Consider the following 23,005-nt stretch of genomic DNA (forward strand, 5'->3'; position numbering starts at 1 on the left):
TTTTTCAAATTCCACCCCCCCCCCCCCATCCACACACACACACACACACACACACACACACATACATACACTTACATATAAATACAAAAAAATACCATAGATTTGGAAGACACATTTATTTTCACAATTCTAAACTTGTGTAACAATGGCACCATAACTGACTGTGTTACTCAGCCTGTTTAGTCAGTCCTATGACAACGTAGTTTTGTGTGTTTCTCGAGATTCTAATGACAAATGAAACTTAGCGCTTCACAGCGCTGAACAGTCTGCCACTGACACACACAGGCTCACCTTCTCTCCTACTCTTTCCCTGCCCTTCTGTTGTTGGCTTTTTAAAACTTAATTTAGTTTGATGCAAGTTCTTCTTCATGTCTGCATTTCGCTCAAGACCACACTACGATGTATTAGCTTACGTGAAAAAACATACAATCAGCCTGCCGGCTTTCCAGACTCTCTGAATCTGTAGCCTAGGTAACGTGTCACGTGCCACTGCCTGCAAAGACAGATAGAGGCGGAGATTTCACTTGAGATTAGACGGAGAATGTGAATTTAATTGGGAGAAAATACATACGACATATAGATTCGGATTCTGTGTTTGGCATTGATCATCACTGCTGGATTTCAGCTTTGACTAATTTGAAATTTAGGGAAAAAATACCGAGGACATGACCTCGGTGTCCTCAATGGTAGATACGGCCATGTTGAAGACCTCTGCACTAGGGTCGTGAGTCAAACAGGGCCAGCAAGTTTCGTTCTGATCAGTTAACACCTTGTCTGATAGGTGTCCAAACTTCATTTCAAGATACGCGAACATCCTCATAGACAATCACAGCACCTTGAACAAAGACACCGCATGCCAGTTTTCAAGTAGGTTAATTTGGACTGGCTGTCGAGTAGCTATAGCAGTTTTCATGTTGTTGTTGTTTTTTCTTTCATTTTATAGTGCCACGTTCTTTTTTCATGCGACCACAGACTGAGCCTGTACATGTGTGTACCGATTTTGGTGAAATTATCTCATTCCGTTCAAGAGTTTTAGTAAAGGTAGGCATTATTGACAATCAGACTCCAGAGAATCGTTCTGCACTGGTTTGGTTCCGATCATGTGAAAAACCTAGGACTAGTTTGCAAAAGGTATTTAAAAAAGTCCAAAATATCTGAAAAATTGGCCAAGGTGGCAAATCCAATACCGTCACGATTACCAGCTGGAGTGCCCTGGTTGTCCACTAGAGTGCACTCAAACCCAGACTATAGTATTGCCACTAAGTATTGGACTTAATTTCCCATCAACCTTTGCTCGGACTCATTGCCATGTTCACCCGTCTATATAAGTCTGGTCGTTTCAGTCATTTGTTGCTAAGTATTGCTCTTTCACTCTGCAATTCTAAGCGCTTCCTTGTTTCATGTTTCTTGGTTTTTTGATTCCCTGCCAGTTATTCTAGAATACCCCTTTGCCTGTGTTTATTCCCCTGTTGTTATTATTTGGATTGATTGCCTGTGTGTATGATCTTTTTCCTGTTTCAGGATTACGTCTTTGGAATACCCCTCAATAAATACTGCATTTGGATCCTCAGCTTTCATGTCTCCTTGCAGTACGTGACAGATACATGTTGCCCCCGATACTTGTTTGTTCGTCTTCAGCCAAGGATTCCAACAATATAAGAGACTTGAGTCTGTGACAAACTGGAGTTATGATCATTGCAGCACCACCGTCCTTCTCTTAGGGGTAAAAAGTCTGAAATACATGACCAACAATATACTGTTAGTAAACCCAATATGTAAATATGTGCTGTGCGCTTTCCTCTCCATAACAAAATAAACACGCAACATAATTGAGAATAAAGCAAGTACTTTTTAATAAAGCAAAAGAATAGGATCATACATAGCAACTTGGATATGTCTGCACAAGCTCTGCAATTCGGAGCCTCCTCGCACACCTGCCTATTACATAATCGGTGTTTCAGAGGTGTTTACCAGTCCGAGCGAATTTATCTGGAAAGTTTGCTTTGGCAAGCTGTTTCAAACATCCAAAACTACTTCCAAAGGAAGTTCGCTTCATAATTTTTTTTGTTTCAAATAGAGATTGTGATTCTCCCACGATTCTGAATATACACAGTTAACTCCCCATTGTTAAATCAACACTGCTCGGTGTTGATATGGGAACCAGGGTGCTAAAGTAACAGTGAAGCAGTGTTAAATAGATACTTAAGTGATTAATGAAGTGATGATTGTTTGATTATTGAAGACACCTGATGACAACAAGCAGAATCACTGAAAGAAAAGAGAAACACAAGAACTACAACTGACTTCCAGCCACACCCTTAAATTAAATCTCTCTTATTACAAACAGACTGGCTTTATTTCTGTCATTAATGTACAGTTCTTTTTAAAAATTAACAGAGGTTTAGATGTTGATGTTTTATTGAAAATCTTTGGTCACTGTTATGGTGATCAGTGTTTTCTTTAGTTGGGCAGTTTGACTCTTGACTTTTCATGTGAGTTTATGGTCTTTGTAACAGTTTACAGAAACATGTAATTTGTTACAAAAGAGCATGACCATGAACAAGAGCAAGCAGGTGATAAGGTATACACCTTCAAGAAAGCTGATTTACTAGAGGTTCTGACAAAATATTAATTGCTGGACGTTCCTAAAATGTTGAACTTTAAATCAAAATTAAGTTGAAAGAACTTCTAACTTTAAGAAAACTGGACATTTTTTACGATTCCAGAACCAACACTGAATATTTGGAGAACGTTCTTATATTAATTCTGTTAGCTGGGTTCCTGTCTCACCCAGAGTAATAAGAGAAAAAGCTAATTACAAAGAAAAAGGCACCCACCTCCCTATAGGTTTCCAAACAATTCAAATAGCAGAAAAGATTTAACAAATTGAACTGTCAGCAAATGGTTTACAAAAACAAGTTTTTGGCAGAAACACTATATACTTTCAGTTCATCAAACACTTAAGATCAACTGGTTAACATCAAAGGGAAAAAAGGGGCAGGAGAGAATGAGCCCATATGTGGAGCAAAAAACCTCCAAGTCTCTGCTTGCTGTGCTTCTTTGGCAACTTTTATTGCTGGGCTTCTTCCTGCAGGAGTCGATGTAGTTGTAGTTGATAACCAGCAAATGCAGGCATATGTGATCAACATCTGCAAGAGCAGCACCACAGAGAAAAATAAAACAATAGAGAGGGAGATGCAGATAGCAAAGGAAGCAGCAAAATAAAGTTGCTAGTGAAATTAGTGCATTAGTGTTGAAATGTATATCTAGGTGATTCAATATTAGCTTAAAAGTATGTTAGAGACACATAGATTTCAGCCATTATGAATGAATTATATGTTTTTAATAATATTTATGACATAAACATACAAAGATTTTTCAAGTTCATTTCCTTGTTTCAGAAAAGAAAACAGTGTTTATGTGGATTTTACTTCAAGGCACTTTTTTCTCTTGGCTGGTGTAAAGTTAAGGAACACAGAAGGGAAAGGTCTAAACATATTCTGCCAAGAGTACAAGAAACTTAATATTTGTCATACTAACAGCATATAAAAAAAAATAAAAAAAAAAAAAAAAAAACTTTAGCATTAGGAAAACTACAACATTCATGCTTATTATTCATTTATGATCAAATCTATGGTAAAGACTTTTGAGAGGCATTTAGCTTATTGGCTTTGACACATTTATCTTGATTTTTATCTTGGGTTTGACACTTGATTTATTTGACATAAATAAAAATCATGATTCATACTCATACTCATACTCTATTATTGTATTCACATATTTACAATGAGCACCAGACCAAAAGACAAATCCAAAAATTGTTTGGATAAAATTGCATTGTTTTATCAAGTATACACACATTTGTGTGTAAATTTTGCTGTAACATCCCCTCCATCAAATATTTCTCAGGTGTAACGCAGGAGTAACAACATTTAGTGTAGCCTGTATCAGTTGCAGGCACTGAACAGAATAAATACACTCAGCAAAGTGTTTCACCAAACTTATAAAAACTTATAAACTTATAAAAGAATAAATCACTGAATTTCCAAGCTTATTAAAGCTGGTTTTGGTTCCAGTATGGCTGGTGGAAAGTGTTTTCTGATGAAGGTTGATGACTAAGGGTTAGTGTTTAATCTATAAACATTTGATAGCAACATTGATAACAAATTAGCAACCATTAGCAGCATTGATAAACTTTTCCAGTAACATCAACAATACCAGTAAAAGCACCTACAGCATCAGTAGAGCAGACTGTCCTTGTGTTGAGGAGTAAAATCTTGGTCATAATGCCCATCTTGTTGAGGTAATTGTGGAAAAGCAGTCAGTTCTATCAGTTATAAGAGGATGTAAACAGACGGGACAAAATAACCGATATGTCAAACCAGATCAGCATTATAGTGCAAATGACAAGAAACAGACTCACTGTTCCTGTCTGGATCACTTCATTACCTATAATAAACATCTACACAGCAAAAACTCCAGTGTTAAATGAACTCTCCTGGGAGTATATGTGAGACCACACTCAAGAGTGTTAAAGTGTTAAAATAAGAGTGCTAAATGAACACTGAAGCAGTGTTAAAGTTAATCAGATAATTAGGTTATTGAGTGATGATTGACCATTATTGAAGATATCTGATGATAACAAGCAGAATCACCAAAGGAGAAAATGATTTTTTTTTTACATAATCATCATAATCTTTCACTCTTATTTTAACACTTTAACACTCTTGAGTGTGGTCTCACATATACTGCCAGGAGAGTTCATTTAACACTGGAGTTTTTGCTGTGAACATACGGAAAAAAACATCAAGCACTCGCTGATCACTGATAATGTGTGGCTCTGTTTCTTACTTTATTGCTCATATACTGTATAAGGCTAAATTTGTTTATTTATCATTTAAATCATTAAAAAAAAAAAAATTCTATCAAATTAGTTTCTGATGTCATATTTAAATTGGTATGTAATAGGTGAAATTTGACTGGTATTGGTGCTGATCACTGAAATCTTGGAATCGTGACACAATTACTAGATAAGGAGAGATTCAGCTGATCCTCTTCTCTCCATCATTTCCTAATTCTCTTCAGTGTCCCTTTCAATGAAAGTATCAAAACGACAAATTGTTACAATTTTTTTTTTTTTTTTTTTTTTTAGCAGCCTCAGTCTGAATCTGATTTAAGGACGTCTCATCCTTCTCAGAGGATGCCATTTGGATCCTGTAGGAAAATACAAATTCACAAGATAAATGTAATGAGGAATATTGATATTTCAGTTACAGAAACACAAAAATACTACAGACTTGGAATTGTGTTTTTTTCCTGTTGTTTGTACAGAGGTTTTCATTTCCCTAAATATTTAACACAATGTCTTAAACTGCATCAAACAGTCATCTTTTGTGCTACAGTAATATAAAATGATTTCAGTATCACATCAAAAATGCTTAAACTGCTGTATTGATGTTTTCTAATAAGATACTCGCTTTCTGAAAAAAATGTGAACTTTTATGTTTATTTAGGAGTTATTAGAGTTATTGATTGACACTGTCTCACTGGCAAATATCAGCTTCTGTAGTGTTAAAAGTAAAAAATAAAAGTTAAAAAATAAAAGTAAAGGGCAAAAAATATATTATTTCACAGGGTATATTTATGCTAAACCAAGAATTTTACTCATATAATAATATTAAAATATATTCATACTGTTGTACTGTTAAAGTTTTTTTTTTTTTTTTTGGCAGAGTAAATGCTCTTGTCCCTTCTCTATGATCTTCCCCCAGCAGCAGCTACAACCACCAGCAGAACACCAACAACTATTCCTGCTATAGCACCTGAAGACAGACCTGAATTTGGAACAGATGAAGACAGAGAGTTATTATTACTAGAGAGTGAATGATAATACATCCAATATTTACTAATATCTCTGACTGATAATTACACCTTTATAACTTTGATCATCAGTCAGTATGATATTGATTTAACTGACAAATCTGGTAGGGTTTTTTTAACAGCAGATAAAACAGCATCAACACTGTGAGCTCAACACAAAACACGAGGAAAACTAATATTATGGATTTTTCATGTTAGTAACATTAATCAAAGTTTGCTTTTTAAGCAGCTCACAATCAAACATTATTGGGTTGATTTTAAAATACTGAACTTTTTTTTTTTTTTTTTAATTGTTCAAAGGAAAATGCATTGAATTACTTATAATGAATAAATTATACACACCAGTGACAGTAACATTGAATCTCTTCACTGTAGTGATGCTGAAGTTGCTTTTGTTGATGATTATCTTCAGTTGATATTCTCCAGAGTCTGTGTTTCTGGTGTTTGTGATGGTCAGAGATCCAGTCTGATGATCCAGCTTCAGTCTGTCTCTGAATCTCTCATCACACTGATCATCTGTACAGATCTTACTCTGATCTCCAGTGATTTCAGCAATGAGAATCTGATTAAAATACCATGTCATTGAATCGTTTCTTTTTTTTGCTATAGCAGAATCTAAAGTAACAGATTCTCCCTTCTTCAGTAACTTTCTCTTCACTTCAGGAACACCTGAAACACAAACCAACCGATGCTGGAGGACCTTTTGCTGAAAACTAACAAAACTATACAACATGAAAGAACTGATGTGATTGCACAAGCTCAGAAAAGACTCTCGATCAGAAAAGAAACATTTAGGTTTGTACCAGTAAACACATTAACAATATGCTTTAAATTTAAACTGCATTTAAACATTCATTAAATGACTAACCATGGAAAGTAACATTGAAGATCTTGTCACTGGTGCTGTTTTTGCTGAAGATCTGTAGTTTATATTCTCCAGAGTGTGTGTTTGTGATGTTTGTGATGGCCAGAGATCCAGTCTGATGATCCAGCTTCAGTCTGTCTCTGAATCTCTCAGTGCCATTATTACACTGAACATCTGTACAGATCGTACTGAGATCTCCAGTGATTAGAGCAATGCGAGTGTCATTAAAATACCATCTAATATCTTCTTGTTGGTTTGTTTGAACACCAGTGTATAGAGTGACTGAATCTCCCTCCATCACTGACACTGACACCTTATCTGTACCAACACCAGACACACCTGGATAAGAAACAGTTAACATAAGAAAAACAAAACTATGCAATAGGGCTTTTTTTCTACAGATCATAAAGCTTGTAAGTAGAGAAATCTGTCTGGATTCATAATGTAACACATGCAAACAAACAGCAGAAGAACATCATTGATTTACACATTCACTCATCAGACAAACATACACGAGTCTCATGGATGATCTTAACACACAATCCACATCCCAATTCATGTTTACCCCTTTCACATATTTTCATATAATCAAATATTTTCATAATAAATATTACAGTGATGAATAGGCTAGCAACCATAAAAATATCTCAGAGAATTATGCTATTTTCCACCGCTTTAAGATTTATAATACTTTGTACAAAATATGTTCGGTCTTCCCCGTAAATAACATGCTTAGGCTACATTACATGTTATCCATTTGGCAGAAGCTCACTCACATTACATTCAAGCATTTGATCAGTTTATGCACTGATGTAAAAGAATGCCAACATTTACTAACGATATAAGGCCACCCCAGCTAACAGAATTTTGTTATAAGAATGTTCTCCAAATATTCAGTGTTAGTTCCGGGAACATAAAAAACGTCCAGTTTTCTTGACGTTAGAGGAACGTTTTTATAAGGTATAATGTTCCTCAAACGTTCTTTCAACTTAATTTTGATTTAAAATTCAACATTCTAGGAACGTTGATTTGTAACATTCCAAGAACATAAAAATGTCCAGTTTCCTTAATGTTAGTAGAATGTTATTTAAAGGTTAGAATGATGTTCCTGAAACATTCTTTCAATCATTCAAACACCTGCTGTGAACAAACACTGAAAGAAAAAGAAATAAGAACACAAACTACAACTTTCTTCAGCCACAGCCTTAGATGAACTGAAGATAAAAGACATTAAATCTCTGAAGGTCTGATTCAACAACTCCACAAACAGAATCATTACGATGTACGTTCATAGAAATCGGTGCAACACCGGAAAGAGATTCAAATTTTGTCTTACCGTGGTCGATTGAAAAAATGATCACCAAGAGCAAATTAAAGAGATACTTCATTTTCACCACTTTTCCCCTCAGAAAATGAATGAAGATTTGATTCAGAAAAGCGTTCTGTTCTTCTGTCTAGATGGCGGCGCAGCTCCAACTATATCTGAAGTGAAAGTATCTGCGAGCCTCCCTATGGAAAGTAGAACGACGACGTGAACGTTCCTGCCGTTTTAAAATCATATAAACATACTTTTTTCGCATTAGTGTATTACATTGCTTATTCCTAACACCCAGTCTGATTTTTGTAATTTTAAAGAATTTGAAGATTATTGTAAAGTGGTTTCAAATGACAGTTTATTCATTTAGATATTTTAATAATAAAACAAGGTAAAAATTACAAAAAGTTTCTCTTAGGCTACATATGAGTGATGCAAGTGCAGTCTTGTGGAAATAAGATACATTATATTAAATTGTGTAATAGCCAAAAGACCTTTAAACCAGTTGTTCAGAAAGGAAGAGCTCAGGTGAAGAAAAAGCATGAGCAGAGCCCAGAGAACAAAGACAGAGCATCTTCTGTTTTCCATTAACACCTGCTCGCAGATGTTGTAACTACACACTCTGACTGCAATAAGCATTTTATTTATTGATGTCATGGCTATAGAAAATTATGCAAGCTTCCACCACGGAATAATTTTATATATTTTTTAAAGTGTTTAAAATTTTAAAATGTAAAACTTTCTATCTCACAATTCTGTTATTTTCCCTCAGTACTGCAAGATATAAACTTGCAATTTCAAGAAAATATCAGACTCTTTTACCCTCAGAACTTGATGATAAAATTCTATGATAAAAATCTTGCATTCCTGAGAAAAATAACTTTTTTTTTTTTTTCCATGGCAGAAACAAGCTTCCATAAATATCACTCGACACACTAAAATAAAATTAAAAATATATATTAAAAAAATGAAAATTTAACAGGATGTAAATGACAGAAAGAGGTTGTAGTTGGTCCTATTACTGAAAAATAAAAGCAAAACAGCATGTATCATATGACAGTGCTCCAATGAGAAGCATTACAACTATAGGCTATTCCACCCCTTGAACTCTTATCTTCATGTGGACTAAAGATGGCTCTGAGTACACAAACCACCTGGCTCAGGGCAACATAACATACACAAAGAGGCTACACGCAAATTAAATTAACCCAGAAGTAGATATTTATTTTATTAAGGTAATACATTCATGAATTAAGCAAACTACTTTGAAACAGGAAAAGAAAGAGAAAAAGAACAAAAGAATAAATAACTGAGGAATACACAAAAACTGGTGTTGGAAAAGCCTCAAGTGACTACACAAACTTTATCAGTTGGCTTATCACAGGTAACCCACAGAATCTGTCGCTTGATTCCACCCTGCAAACAGACACAGAACACGCAAACACCACCTGAGGACAGGGAAATGCAAATGAGGGAGGCAGAACCCAGTTTGTTGGTTGACTATATCTGCAACCATAGTTACACATATGATTGAATATCTGTAGATTTTCATAGGACTTAGTTTATCATTAACACAATACAAAAAGACAAAGGTGTTAGCTAACATGACATTAAAAAGTTGCCATAGTTTAAAAACCTGTAATGCGGAGTTATACATACAAAAAAAAAAAAAAAAAAACACACAAACCAGCACATACTCACCCAGCCAGCACAGCCATGTGGGGCCCAGATGGGTGTCACCTGAGTTGTTTAACTGGGTCCCAACCAGTTTTGTCAGCAGTTTCCATGTAGGCCCCACATGGGCTAGCCCCGATGAAATGAACACTCCAGATTGTAGCTCTTCTGTGATTCTGCTTGTTATCATTAGGCTTGTTCGAGATGCATCGGCGCTGCACAGACTGATCAGCGTATGACATCAAAGTACTGCCAAACTTCAAAAGCTTAAGGAGTCATTTGCTCTCCAGTCGCTCTCGCGGTTCTTTGATGTGATACGCTGATTGGTCTGCGCAGCGCCGACACCTCTCGAACAAGCCTAATGATAACAAGCAGAATCACAGAAGAGCTACAATTGACTTCCAGCCACAGCCTTAGATAAAATCAACTGAAGATAAAAGAAGTTAATTCTCAATAAGATCTTCTGTAGACGTGTGACAGAATTAAAGTCAGTCTGGTTAGTAATAAGTGAAGCTGGTAATGCTGTTTGTGGAGTTGTTTAATCAGATCTTCAGTTGATTTCATCTAAGGCTGTGGCTGAAGAAAGTTATATTTTCTTTTGTATATGTTTTGTTTTTTCCCTATTCTTGTTGTTCCTCTGTCCTTCGGTGATTCTGCTTGTTACCATCAGCTATCTTCAATGATGCTCAGTCATCACTCAATTAATCACTTAATTATCTCATTAACTCAGCATGTTTTTGTGTTACATTTACAGCCTGTAGTGTGCACACTGAGTAGTGTTCATTTCATCTGGGTTAAACCATGTGGGGCCTCCATGGAAACTGCTGACAAAACTGGCTGGGCCCCATTTAGACAACCCAGGTCAAACCCATCTGGGCCCCACATGGCTGTGCTGGCTGGGTACCTGTTAAAGGTTTTCCCATTTCTTTAGGATTTTAGTTTTTTTTTTCTTTCAACCAGAGACTGCACAATGTTGTGGCATCTTAGAAAACTCATTGGATCTCATCTGCAATCTTGACCATTTCAAGATTGCAGATGTGACAATGTGTCTGGAGTAGGGGTGCACCGATACCGATACCAAGCTCATGTCCTTGTACTCATACTTGTAAAAATACCCCCGATACCAAAGACCGATACCTCACAGGACGTAACTGACAGAACTTTCCGTGCACAGAGACAATGGCGGCAGCAGCAGAAACAATGTCAGCCTCAGATGTGTGGAAATACTTCAAAATTAATGATGACAACACACACATTGCGAACTGCATGCTTTGTTCTGCATTAATATCAAGAGGAGGTACGAAACAAATACTGTGAAGAACATCTTTAGCACAATTCGTTATCGATTAGTGAAGGCGGGATAGGCAGAATCACGCTGAATGACACAGACCAAAAGCGCTCTCTCTTTCTTGCGCGCAATCCCAGTTCTCTCTGAATAGTCCTTGCACCTGAATAGTCAAATGTGTGGAGTATCTCACATAAATACAGTCGTTATGGCTTTAGCTTAAGTGGACATAAACAGGTGGGTGAAAACAGGATATGTGTCAGTATATTACATCCATGGATTCAGTCTTAAAGGGACAGTAGCCTAATTAAATACTTGTCTGTCATTAAAGTTAATAAAACAACAAAAGATGCAGGCTAAAGAGGCTAAAAGGCAGGCTAAAAGACTTTGTTTTTGTTTTTTATTATGACTTTGGTAATTATGCCCTTTGAAGGTTATTAGACACTGTGAAATTTGTGCTTTAAGTTTGTGACAAACACATAAAAATTATAACTTTTTTCATTGGAGTAATAATAAAGAAGCTGTCCTACATTCATTAGTCTCAGTGTGTTGTGCTCAGAAAACTGCCACATCACCCCCCCCCCCCCCCCCCCCCCAAAAATAAATAAATAAATAAAATAAAAATAAATGTATATTCATCGTATCGGCGAGTACCAGAAAAAAAAATATCGGTAATTAGCTCCACCCACGGCACTGGCGGCAGACACGCCTCCAGGAGCTCAGCTTTTTTCGGAAAGACTCGGTACAGCGTATCTATCTTTAATAAATATGATAAAACTAAAGACTTTTCGGAGATATGAAGGATGCAATATTACTCTATATGTACTCAAGATTAACATAAGATTGGCAGAAACTGTGTGTGATATCCCTCCTTTAATGACAAAATAAACAAACAAGCAATCAAAATGGAAGTAAAGCCGCAGCCCCTTATAGATGACTGCCACTTCACTTTCATTTTGATTGCTTGTTTATGCTTGACAAACATGAACAAAACTCAACGTAAATGCCTCAGGCCTGGTTTTCTCTTGTCTTTCACTGTCATCACTCAACCTTTTATAAATCCCAAACTCCTCCGTGGGACTCGAGACCGGTGTAGCACACAGGTAACGTTAACTCCTGTCACCGGCCTTGCTCCATTCACCCAGCTCTCGGTAATGCCCAGTCCAGTTCCCTGATCGCACTGCCTTTCGGTCCCCCACCAGCTGGGTGGCGGTGGTGCTGGATACTCCTCAGTGGATGGCCCTCTGAATCCTCCGCCCCCTGGTGGACGGCGACAGCTCCACCTGCTACGAACGCCTGTCAGCAAGTCCCCTGTTCCTTCCCATTATGGAAGATAGCAGCACACTGTTTAAAAAAAAAAAAAAAAAAAAAAAAAAAAAAATCATTCACTCAACAACTTTTTGAGTTATCTTTTTGCACTGACTCAGTTAAGTTGTATTTACATAGAATATTAAGTATGTTCAACTTGACAAATTTAATGGTGTTTCAACTTATAAAGTTTAGTTGGATTATCTTTATGTACAAAAACTTACTATTTTAGAACAAATGTTCCCTGTAAAATGTTTTTTGTTCACTTTAGTTAACTTTTTGAGGTACTAATTTCCACTGACTTATTTAAGTTTTAATTATTTAGAATATTAAAGGATTAATTCACTTTCAAATGAAAATTACCCCAAGCTTTACTCACCCTCAAGCCATCCTAGGTGTATATGACTTTCTTCTTTCTGATGAACACAATCGGAGTTATATTAATAAATATCCTGACACATCCGAACTTTATAATGGCATTGAGCGGGACCAACGAGTATGAAGCTGAAGAAAGTGCAAGTGCAATAAGTTGAATTCAGAAGGCAGTCTTGCGGAAGCTAGATATTTTACTTTATAACTTGTTAAATATGGATATTTTTCTTACACAAATGCATCGCTTCGCTTCAGAAGGCCTTTATTTAACAGTGCAGCAGTGAGGGCTTTTTAACAGCACGTTCCTCCGTCCTCCTGGGTTTCAGCACCAATGTAGCACAGTTTTAGGTCAGGGAAGGAGGAGGCAGGACCCTGCGAATAATCAACATAACTTTAATGACGAAATAAACGAACAATCTAAATCAAAATAAAGTGGCAGCCCCTCACAGACGACTGCCGTGCAAACATAAACAAAAAAAATGTCCCAGGCCTGGTCGTCCCTCACTGTTATAATTCTGGAGCTTCTCAGTGGGACTTGGGATTATGCAGGTGATGCTGATTTGCAGTCGCCCCACCAGCCTCACTCCGTTCCCACGGCTCTCGACCCCGCCCTGATAGCCACAATAAGGCATTACAAATTCGTACTCTTCACAGAAATCTGTTTTAACTCTTCACCTACAAACTAAAAACACATGCTGTGAAAGCCCACTCTCACCTACAAGCTGTCTGCCCAGATCAAACCACATCTCTGATGAAAACCCACCACAGCAGGTTTCAGCTTGACTCACGTGTATGTATAGGAGTCAAGCTGAAAGTATTAACATTATATTCTGTATAAAGAAATATGAAGTAAACGTGATAATACATCTGTTTTCATTTCCCATTCCCAATCATAAAAAAAAACTCAACATCATCACAAGCCGGTGCCCCCTACTGCTTTGAACCGAGGGGGTGGAACGCACTTTCGCCCCTGCCCCAGCAGAGGTCTGTGCATGCCACTGCATATATCATTCATAATGTGCCAGTGCATTTAATCCATGAGCAGGGTTTGTGGGAGGATGCACACACCACATTAACAGCTCAAGTATTTTCAGTAGTCTTATTAGATCAGCCTTTTCACTGAACAATTGAAGATGTTTTACATGTTTGTTCTGTTTTGTTTGTGCTGGTGGTGCCTGACTGGTAAGTTATAAATGCAAATCCTTTAAAAAATTATTTTACAAGTGCTTCAGAAGTAGCCATGAACAACAACAGAAGGAATATATATTCATTAGTCAAAAAGTGCAGGAAGTAACCCTGTTTTATCTACTGAACCAAAAATCCCACACAAAAATATAGAGGAATTTACAATATCCAGAATAATTCAACTTTTCATGTTGTAATTACACAATTAATATCATGTTCGTGGTTCTGCGTGTTTTTCAGTTCAGATTTAGTTACACACCATAGCTGATTTCAGTCTTTGTAGACCATCAAAGCATTAATCAGTGTAAAATCTGTTTGTTCATCAGGTGTGTTTGGTGATTCAGTGTCAGTGATGGAGGGAGATTCTGTCACTCTAAACTCTGATGTTACTGAACTACATGAAGATGACTACATCATTTGGAAATTTGGGGCTGAAATGTCTCTCATAGCTAAAATGAAAAAAAAGAAGCAAATCTTCTCTACATATGATATTCTTGATGAGAGATTCAGAGACAGACTGAAGCTGGACGATCAAACTGGATCTCTGACCATCACAAACACCAGAACTGAACATGCTGCAGATTATCAACTAGAGATAAGTGGACTGAAACTGACATCAAAAAAATTTAGTGTTTCTGTATATGGTGAGTAAAGATAATTTAATGTCTTTGAAATATTCTTGTTTTATTAAACGAATATTCAAGCTCAATCAACAGCATTTGGGCACAATATTATGAAAAAAAAAAAAATCCTTTGTTTTTACTTTAAGCAAAACTCACGAACACTCATATTGTTCCTGTATTGTGTCTTTACTATTGTAACAGTATTTGGTTATACTTTATTTTAAGGTGTCAGTGTTACAGTGTAATTATACATTTAAGTACTGAGTAATAATAATTAACTACATGTACTTACAATAGGGTTAGGGTTAGGATGAGGGCTTGGTTTAGGGTCAATTGCATGTAATTATGCATAATTTATAATTATTACTAGAGTAACTACATGTAACATGTGTAACATTGACACTGTAAAATAAAGTGTTACCCAGTATTTTAACATTTACAGATGGGCTTCATTGACCTCCATTTTAAATATTTCACTGAAACATATTTTGTGCTATAAAATATATTTTTGTGTTTTTTGAGAAAAATAGGGACAAATGGAAATTATTTTTTGTGGTAATCAACATTATTCTATAAATGTTCTCAATTGAGCTTAACTTGAACTGAAACCAGAATATTGCTAAACTATTTACATATTGAAGTGTTTAATCATTTTGTATTTTGAGGTGGCAGAAACACTCGCTGACCGTCAACACACTAAACACTCACTCAACACACTAAGCCGAAAATAAGATCAGTGACTAGATTTATCAATATTTCTTTTTATTCTCTGATGTCTTTCAGCTCGTCTGCCTGTTCCTGTCATCAGCGGTAACTCTTCACAATGTTCTTCATCATCATCATCAAATTGTTCATTGGAGTGTTCAGCTGTGAATGTGAGTCATGTGACTCTCTCCTGGTACAAAGGAAACAGTTTATTGTCCAGCATCAGTGTCTCTGATCTCAGCATCAGTCTCTCTCTACCTCTGGAGGTGGAATATCAGGATAAAAACACCTACAGCTGTGTGCTGAACAATCCCATCAGCCACCAGACTCAACATCTGGACATCACTCAACTCTGTCATACATGTGCAGGTACGACAGCGCTGATATTCTATGCGTTTATTTACTGACCTGGGGCCTCAATTATAGACGTTGCATTTGCACAAAACATGCCCTGAAAGAGGCGTATGCCACTTCCTATGCAAAACATGGGATTTATAAAAACAAACTTGACAGGAAAATTTGCGCACCTGCACGCAAACTCTGACCCATGCGTACGAAATCTTTTACTAGAGTGACAAAAGTAATTAAGTAAACAGAATGATTTTAAACTCTGTTTTCATTTTGATATACACATTTACATTAATATTTCACTTTCATTAATCAAATCAAGTCATCTTCATTTATATAGCGCTTTTTACAATGTTTCAAAGCAGCTTCACAGTGATAATAGGAAAATGAATGGACAGAGATTGTTTTGGCTTTACAGCAGCTCTAGGAAAAAGTTATTATCGAGCTAAAGTAGGTTTTTGATTGAATCACCTCCACTGTAAAAATCGTTAATTATTAACTTGGGGGGCGATTAAATTACCTTTCTGACTGAAAACAGAAGACTTTTAATGCTTTCTTGCCATTCATTTACATGTTTAGTCTATAGATATGCGCGTTTGAATGTATATGTGTGCAGACATCGCCAAATTGCTTGTCTGTCCCGCATTATTAGTTGTTTCCGCGGATCCATGCAAACTGGGATCATTTTGATAACGTTTTATCTATACATAGGGAAAAGAAAGGGAAGGAGGCCTTCGCAGGGGATAGGGCCTGACACTTCAGGGCTGCGTTTTTGTCGTGTCTAGGCGCAGGTCCTTCATCTCATCTGGATATGGCCTGGATCTGGCAGACTACGGTAAACCTCGGGATAAACAGAGAGAGACTAATATAGGCGTAGACGCCATTCTTCTTATGATGTAGTGAGTACATCAGGTGTTATGGGAAGTGTTCCCGGTTCCTGCTGACCTAACAATTAACATCATTTGAATTATAGAAGTAGATAATGTGTTATGTGTATGCACGTTAAAGAGATGTGTTTTTAGTCTAGATTTAAACTGACAGAGTGTGTCTGCTTCCCGAACAATGCTAGGAAGACCGTTCCAAAGTTTAGGTGCTAAAAAGGAAAAGGATCTACTGCCTGCGGTTGATTTTGATATTCTAGGTATTATCAGAATTTTGAGACCTGGTCTGAATTTTGAGATTGCAGTAGACCGGTCGCGAACGGTCCGTTGTCTAGTTTGAATATGTCCAATGATAATAGCTTACTGTACAACCACAGCTGCACGGAGGTGTTGATGTCGTGTGAAGGCATCTTCAAACAATTATGAAAAATAACACTGTATTTGAAAGATACAGCTTGAAGAAAACGGTAAGATTTGCATGTTTCCTTTTTAAATTACTTTGTCAATGACGTGCCGAGTCAGACAATCGTATTTACACTGCAATAAATAAGTAGGCCTATCTGTTTCCACTAAAAATAGCCTATAAATATCCTAAAAGATATGTTCACCTTATCAGCAAAACTGCATAAATTGGATTTGATTTGAAATGTTTAAAACAACTAAAATACTATTTGGCCAGTGGAAATGAATGAATCAACTGTATTCTAAAAACTTTATCTGAGAAGTATTTTAAAGCTACAATTTTGTTTTTCTGGATATTTTGGTATATTTATTCTAAAACATAAAGAGGATATTGAATGAATTTCAGCAATGTAATGTGTATGGAACAAATGGCATTTACAGTCCGTATCTAATACTTTCCGATGTCTTGTACCTTTGACGGTGTTAACCATGGTGTCACAAGATGGGAATATGCATGGAAATGATATGCAGATGAGGTTATGCATAGTAGGGGTTGAATGACTTCAGATTTTTCAAAGTTGACATTCGCGATTAAAGTCGAGTCGACATCGACTAGTCAATGATGAGGTCATTAATGATTAAATAAGGGGCTGTTCACACAGAACGTGCTTTTCCATTCCAATGCGCTACTTTTCCATTGTTTTTCTATGTAAACACGCGGTAGACAGACATGTATGACCGTTGCACTCATGTCTTGCATCTTGTGCATGACACGGCATTTTAACAATGTGGCACTCAAGTTCAAATCAGTTCAACTTTTTTAAAAAAAAAACGCATCTCGAGACCTTGCGTTTTTCTCCCATTCTACTGCCTGTGCCTTGCGTTTTTGAAAGCAAAAATGCGTTGTGTGTGAACGACAGCCCTAGGTCTGAACCTCGAGCTGAGACTCCAACGCAGGTTGCCTTGTGCACAGCTACGGCATAGGATGCTGCCCACAAATATTGCTCCTACATAACAGTTTATTTTTATCATTTCTTTTGTTTTTGGGTCGTTATATTTCTCATATTTTTCTCATTCTAAATCAGATACAGATAAAGTAGCACAGTAAAGGTTACATTTATATGAATGCATTAGTGAGAGAGCAATTGCGTGTGTATTAATTCAACCTGACAGCGTCTCTCTACTAATGAAGCTGTGAGTTTTAGGTACTAAGAAATATATTCTAGAACTTTTCAGTTTCTAAGCTATTTTATTGATGAATCACACAACAGTGTTGACAATACATTTCTGTGCAGGTTCTGGCGTTTTATAAATCTGAAAACTATTGCGCGTACGCAAAATCTAGCTTTTGTGCGCATGTACACTTTTAGGATGAAATCTACAGAAAGTTTTATAAATGAGGCCCCTGATCTCTGTCTTCTGTTGTACATCATATTAACACATTCACTTACATTAATGACCGTCTCTCTTTTCCTCTCCTTCAGCTCCTCCAGACTCAGTCTCTCAGATAGTGTTGATCTCTGCTGCTGCTGGATCTGTGTTGATTGTCACTGTAGTAGCATTGATGTGCTGCTTCTGCAAGAAATATAGAAAAACAGGTCAGGAGAGCAAGCAATTAATCTTTAAGGCACAAATTGAAAACTTTTGTTTTAAACTGTTGTTTTAACACATCTGTGGTCATTGTTAATGCAGTCCACACACTGACGACAGACAAAACTGATTCAGCATTGTGTAAACCAACAACACGAAATATGGTAAGACAATTTACGACTGTGTTGCAAGAAGTTGTTGCAGTCTGACTGAAACATGTTGATTGAAGTATTGTGTAAAATAGCATCAGATGGTCAGTTAACAGACTGATTTTATGCGTTTCTCCTATTTACTTTAATGGTTTACTGTTTGAACCTTAATACTAACACATTCTACATGCCAATAAAAAATAATTAGCAGCACATATCAAAATTTATTAGCACGCAGAAAAGCATTGTATTTTTCCTCAATACCAGTAAAATGCTATTGTTAAATTATTATATCCAATGACTAATTCACCCAGTTTCACTCACCGTAGTTTTACAAACCCGCAGGTCACTTCATTCTCTAACTTTTTGCTTAAGTTATCTTGTGTTTCGCGGAAGAAAGCAAGTTTATCTCCATCGCGGGTTATAACGGTACACTTCCGTGTTCGCTTTTTTAGTTACCACCAAAAACAGTTTTCTCAATTTGAAAATATGTTTTAAAAAAAAGTGTGCAGTGCAGGAACAACGTGGTGAGTTACTTTTGTTTTGGCTTTAACTGATCGGCAGCAGCAGATTCGTGAATTCTCTAAATCTTGCGCAATATGTCAATTACATTAAACGTTCCTAATGTTGGTATCATTAGTCAGTTTTCCACTGTCGGTTCGTTCTCGTTGTTTAACCGTTCCATCCCGTGCCGATCAGGTATGGATATGGTTTCGTTTTCCACTGTGGGGCTAATAACGAAACTCTGTTGAAATGTGTCAGTTCCTGGTGCAAAAGTTAACAGACGGCAGAGATGTAGCGATCGCGTTATGACCGATTATAATATAAATCTTCTAATTTTATTATTTACTTTTGTTTACTTCGCTCAAATAGCCAGAGAAACTGGTAACCAGCAAAGACTATAAAATAACACAAGACATGTCACTCGTATTGTTTTGAATGGGAGAAAGTGTAACGCTCAATATGGCGGAATAAATCCCGCCTTCAAAATAAGAGCCAATCGCCGACCTGTAAAGTCATCGCGTCACTGCAGCGGCCGTTAGAAGCACCGGTTTCTACAGAAACAGTCAGACTCGCGCCTCAGAAATGAGGGACAAGAGACGCGCATTTAGGTCTGCGCATGCGCATTAGCTTGATCCAGCCTAAATACTGTTTTTTTTTGTCATGATTTGAGCGTTTGGAAAAAAAAATTATGAGACAGTTGTTGTCAGATTTCATTGGTGATTTCAAATATGAAATTTAATCGAAAGCTTGGCAAACAGCTTTGGAGAATTTTATGTTTCCCCATTCAAAGAGATAGGAGCTGCATGCCCAGGATGCCCGAGAGGCGTTTCAAAGATGGCCGCCGAGTGAAATGACTTGTCTTAAAGGGACTTTGTAACTAGTCAACGGACCGATCCTAAGTGGTGACGTCACTATTCTACCAGCACGTTACTTTAGGCAACCCAACGTTTCTCCCCACAAAGAAATTCTTTGGAATAATTCGAATATTTGAATCCCCTTTTATGGACAAGTGGTATGACAGGTTTTTTTTATTTATTTTTTTATTTATTTAAAAGTTATGGTAGGTAGGCTACTAGGCTATGGCCTACTGGATAGAATTTATGATTTTGCTTATTGTTAAATCTCTTGAAGTCATTGAGAACATTAAGATATCACTTTTCTCAAGGCGTATGATGATGTTTTTCTTACTGATTGAGGTGTTGTTGTTTTTGTTTCTTTTCTCTTTTTTTCCTGTTGATGTTATTGTATTTCAATTCAGTGCTGTTTCTTCTTCTTCTTGTTTTTTCTTGCCATAAAAAAGTGCGTGCATTCAGGGTCGAGAACGGTGTGTAATTGTGCCGTGTCCTACCAATCAGAACCAACTGAAACCATTCATTGTCATTCTTAGAACCATTCGGCCCGTCGGCAGAAAAGTAGCTAACCACCACCACCACCACCAGCACAAAAAAAAAAAAAAAAAGATAATAATCAATATGACGTTGCCTATAGTGTAGCCTATAATTCACTCTATGCAGGGGCTGCTTCACTGCCTTATTTGAGAAAGCGGTGTTCAATCAGACATCATTTATTTGAATAAGCTGATGACTTTCACTGATATGAGGGACAGGGGCCACTGGCAATGAATCAAGAGATCAACTTTATGCAAATCATGGGCAATACCCATGGTGCAGAAAACAGTGTTCCACCCAAGTTTGCCGTGTCCTAAATCACATACGTTCTGAGAAGGTACTACACTTGAATTTGAGCTTTGCTGCCATTATAAAAGTATGTTCTAAAGTATGAATATAGGTAGTATGAATAGGGAAACAGCTTATGATTAAATTTCGTATTTGAAATCACCAATGAAATCTGACAATTGGTGCATAAATGTGGTTTCTGATCAAATAATGTTAAAAAGCTTATTTTTGAGGCTAGACAAGTCACCGCACATGTTTAGTGAAGTGCCCATCTCAGAGCACTGACTCTCTGTATAGCAACCGGAGCTTCTATTGACTTTATCAATTAGCCACTGGCTCTTTTATTAATAAGGCAGGATGTATTTGCCATATTACACTTTGTTTATGTAAAGCCTTTGGTATTACATGTTGTTACTGTCACTTGACATACCAGCATCAGTTGTGTCGCTTCACTGCCTTTCATAAATCCTCTCCTGTGACCTCATGGGACAGTAAAGTGTCCATTGAATGCATACTTAAGAATCTCACTGGAAGTAGAAGGGCATCTGGGTACCTTTTTCCTACTGTTTTTCAAATACTATGGATTTGGATATAGTTACTACTCTGTTGGCATACTGTTTTTTGCATACCAGGGAAGTATTTGACTTTGGACACAGCGTAGGTCTCTGCAGGACAGTAATGGGAGTTACCATACTGGTGGGCAAGGCCATAACGGAGGGGTGTTTTCAACCACATTACTTGATTTGACAGCAACAGCAATAATTATATAATACATAGGCTACAATCAATTACAATTTTCAAATCATACAACTATGACCAAGTTTACAGATTTTACAGAAATAGAGCCTTAGCATGGTCTTTAAATTTGTAGAAAACAGAGAGTCAAGTATATATGTGTATATATATATATATATATATATATATATATATATATATATATACAGTATACACACATGTTGCATGGCTCCTGATTGACTGTATTTTTCCTTGCAGAAATCAAAGAAGGAGGCTGTGTATGCAAATGTCCCCAAAAGACGATGATCAAAAAGAGTATCTACTGGAATAAATGTTCAAGCTCAAATCTGACTCAGACCTCTTAATTCACATTTGTTCTCTGCCAGGATGTTTTAACTTCAGTTTTTTTTTTTTTTTAATATATTATTGTGATGCATAGTGATTTACAGTATCTCGCACATTCCCTGCACTGTAACATACAGAAACAACAGACATCTGCTGTTATGTTTATTTTCCATATTGTATACTCCATATTGTGTATATTTGATAAAGGTATAATTCTGTGTTGTGTATATTTTGTATAATGTGTGCATATACTGTATTGTATAAATCCTGTATTGTATTGTGTATGTTAATATTAATTTTTATTATTATTGTTACATTCTGTACTGTGTTATTTTGTATATTTATTTTGTATATTTGTATATTTTATGTAGTCTAGTGACTGTCAAAGACTACACTTAAGTGTCTAAACACTGGTTTATTTGAATAAAATTATATATTTTTACATTGTTTAAAGATTTTTTTCCGCACTCTAAATCTTGAAATGAGCTGTTTACTTAAGTGACTTAAGTGATAGTAAATCACACTAGCAAAACAACACATATTCCTGCTGTAGGACCTGAAGACAGACCTGTACTGCTAAATACATGGATGATCTTGACTTAATGAACATCATAAAAACCAACCACAAGTTTGACCAACTTGCAGTTAATCAATGTTATTTTTCCAATTCCAATTACACTAATCTACCTTTTTATGTAACGGACTTTAAAAAATTAGGACCACTCTTCAAGAAAAAAAAATGTCTTAACTTTTAAGACTAGTCTAAGTGGTTTATGCAACCGGCCACAGGTTGGAGTGCCCTCTGGTGGCTAAGCAGGGCACTTTAGCAAGTGATCATGACAACCTCTTCATGCACATCCAGCTAAATAGTCTTCACTACAAATTTTCAGTTAACCCTATTTTGTTATAATCATCACTTCGTCTCCAGCTTTCTGCTATTCCTTGGCTTCCTCTGTCAGTCTCTCAGGCTGACAGAAGACATTTAGTTAAGACACTGGATCCAAAGATGGTCTTATTATTGGGAGAAACCAAGATCCATGGCTCTACCATTAGAGAAAGGCCAATTTCACGTGTGGTCTGTCGTCCTCCTGGCTCCATCACAGACTTCCAGGCCTGTGGATCCACATTCAAAAATTTTGAAAAGTTCAAGGGATAGTTCACAT

At 36.6% G+C, this 23,005-nt stretch overlaps 3 protein-coding genes and 2 long non-coding RNA genes across 7 annotated transcripts in view; 3 read left to right on the top strand and 2 right to left on the bottom strand.

Annotated features, from left to right (window-relative positions):
- The window catches only part of LOC127519834 (SLAM family member 5-like), a 193,454-nt gene that overhangs the window by 135,147 nt on the left and 35,302 nt on the right, over positions 1-23,005 (top strand). The gene's annotated exons all lie outside the window — the stretch shown is intronic.
- The window catches only part of LOC127519862 (SLAM family member 5-like), a 97,840-nt gene that overhangs the window by 71,108 nt on the left and 3,727 nt on the right, over positions 1-23,005 (top strand). The window lies entirely within an intron of this gene.
- LOC127520170 (uncharacterized) lies at positions 5,985-8,133 on the bottom strand. The gene is made up of 3 exons (XM_051908069.1): positions 8,082-8,133; positions 6,749-7,084; positions 5,985-6,549 (listed from the first exon to the last, which is right to left on the bottom strand). Exons 1-3 carry the CDS (start codon positions 8,131-8,133, stop codon positions 6,167-6,169), a joined length of 771 nt encoding a protein of 256 aa, XP_051764029.1. The 3' UTR covers positions 5,985-6,166.
- LOC127519892 (uncharacterized) lies at positions 9,259-19,553 on the bottom strand. 3 transcript variants are annotated; one of them, XR_007931940.1, is made up of 5 exons: positions 18,907-19,553; positions 18,295-18,418; positions 12,932-13,310; positions 12,707-12,831; positions 9,259-12,363 (listed from the first exon to the last, which is right to left on the bottom strand). It is a non-coding gene; the product is annotated as an uncharacterized LOC127519892 (long non-coding RNA). The 3 variants fall into 3 exon arrangements; XR_007931939.1 differs by having other exon boundaries at positions 12,932-13,071; positions 18,907-19,548; XR_007931941.1 differs by having other exon boundaries at positions 12,707-12,743; positions 12,932-13,071; positions 18,907-19,547.
- Positions 18,428-22,284, top strand: LOC127519924 (uncharacterized). Its single transcript, XR_007931978.1, has 2 exons — positions 18,428-18,597; positions 21,756-22,284. It is a non-coding gene; the product is annotated as an uncharacterized LOC127519924 (long non-coding RNA).

Source organism: Ctenopharyngodon idella, chromosome 10 (assembly GCF_019924925.1).
Source record: "Ctenopharyngodon idella isolate HZGC_01 chromosome 10, HZGC01, whole genome shotgun sequence".
NCBI lineage: Eukaryota > Metazoa > Chordata > Actinopteri > Cypriniformes > Xenocyprididae > Ctenopharyngodon > Ctenopharyngodon idella.

What these genes read in the sequence shown, in the direction of transcription:
- LOC127520170 (XM_051908069.1), bottom strand. Translation starts at nt 8,133, where the DNA reads ATGAAGTATCTCTTTAATTTGCTCTTGGTGATCATTTTTTCAATCGAC. An exon ending in CATTTTTTCAATCGACCACG is followed by an intron (nt 7,085 to 8,081) that starts GTAAGACAAAAT and finishes TTTCTTATCCAG; the next exon opens with GTGTGTCTGGTGTTGGTACA. An exon ending in CTTCAATGTTACTTTCCATG is followed by an intron (nt 6,550 to 6,748) that starts GTTAGTCATTTA and finishes TTTGTGTTTCAG; the next exon opens with GTGTTCCTGAAGTGAAGAGA.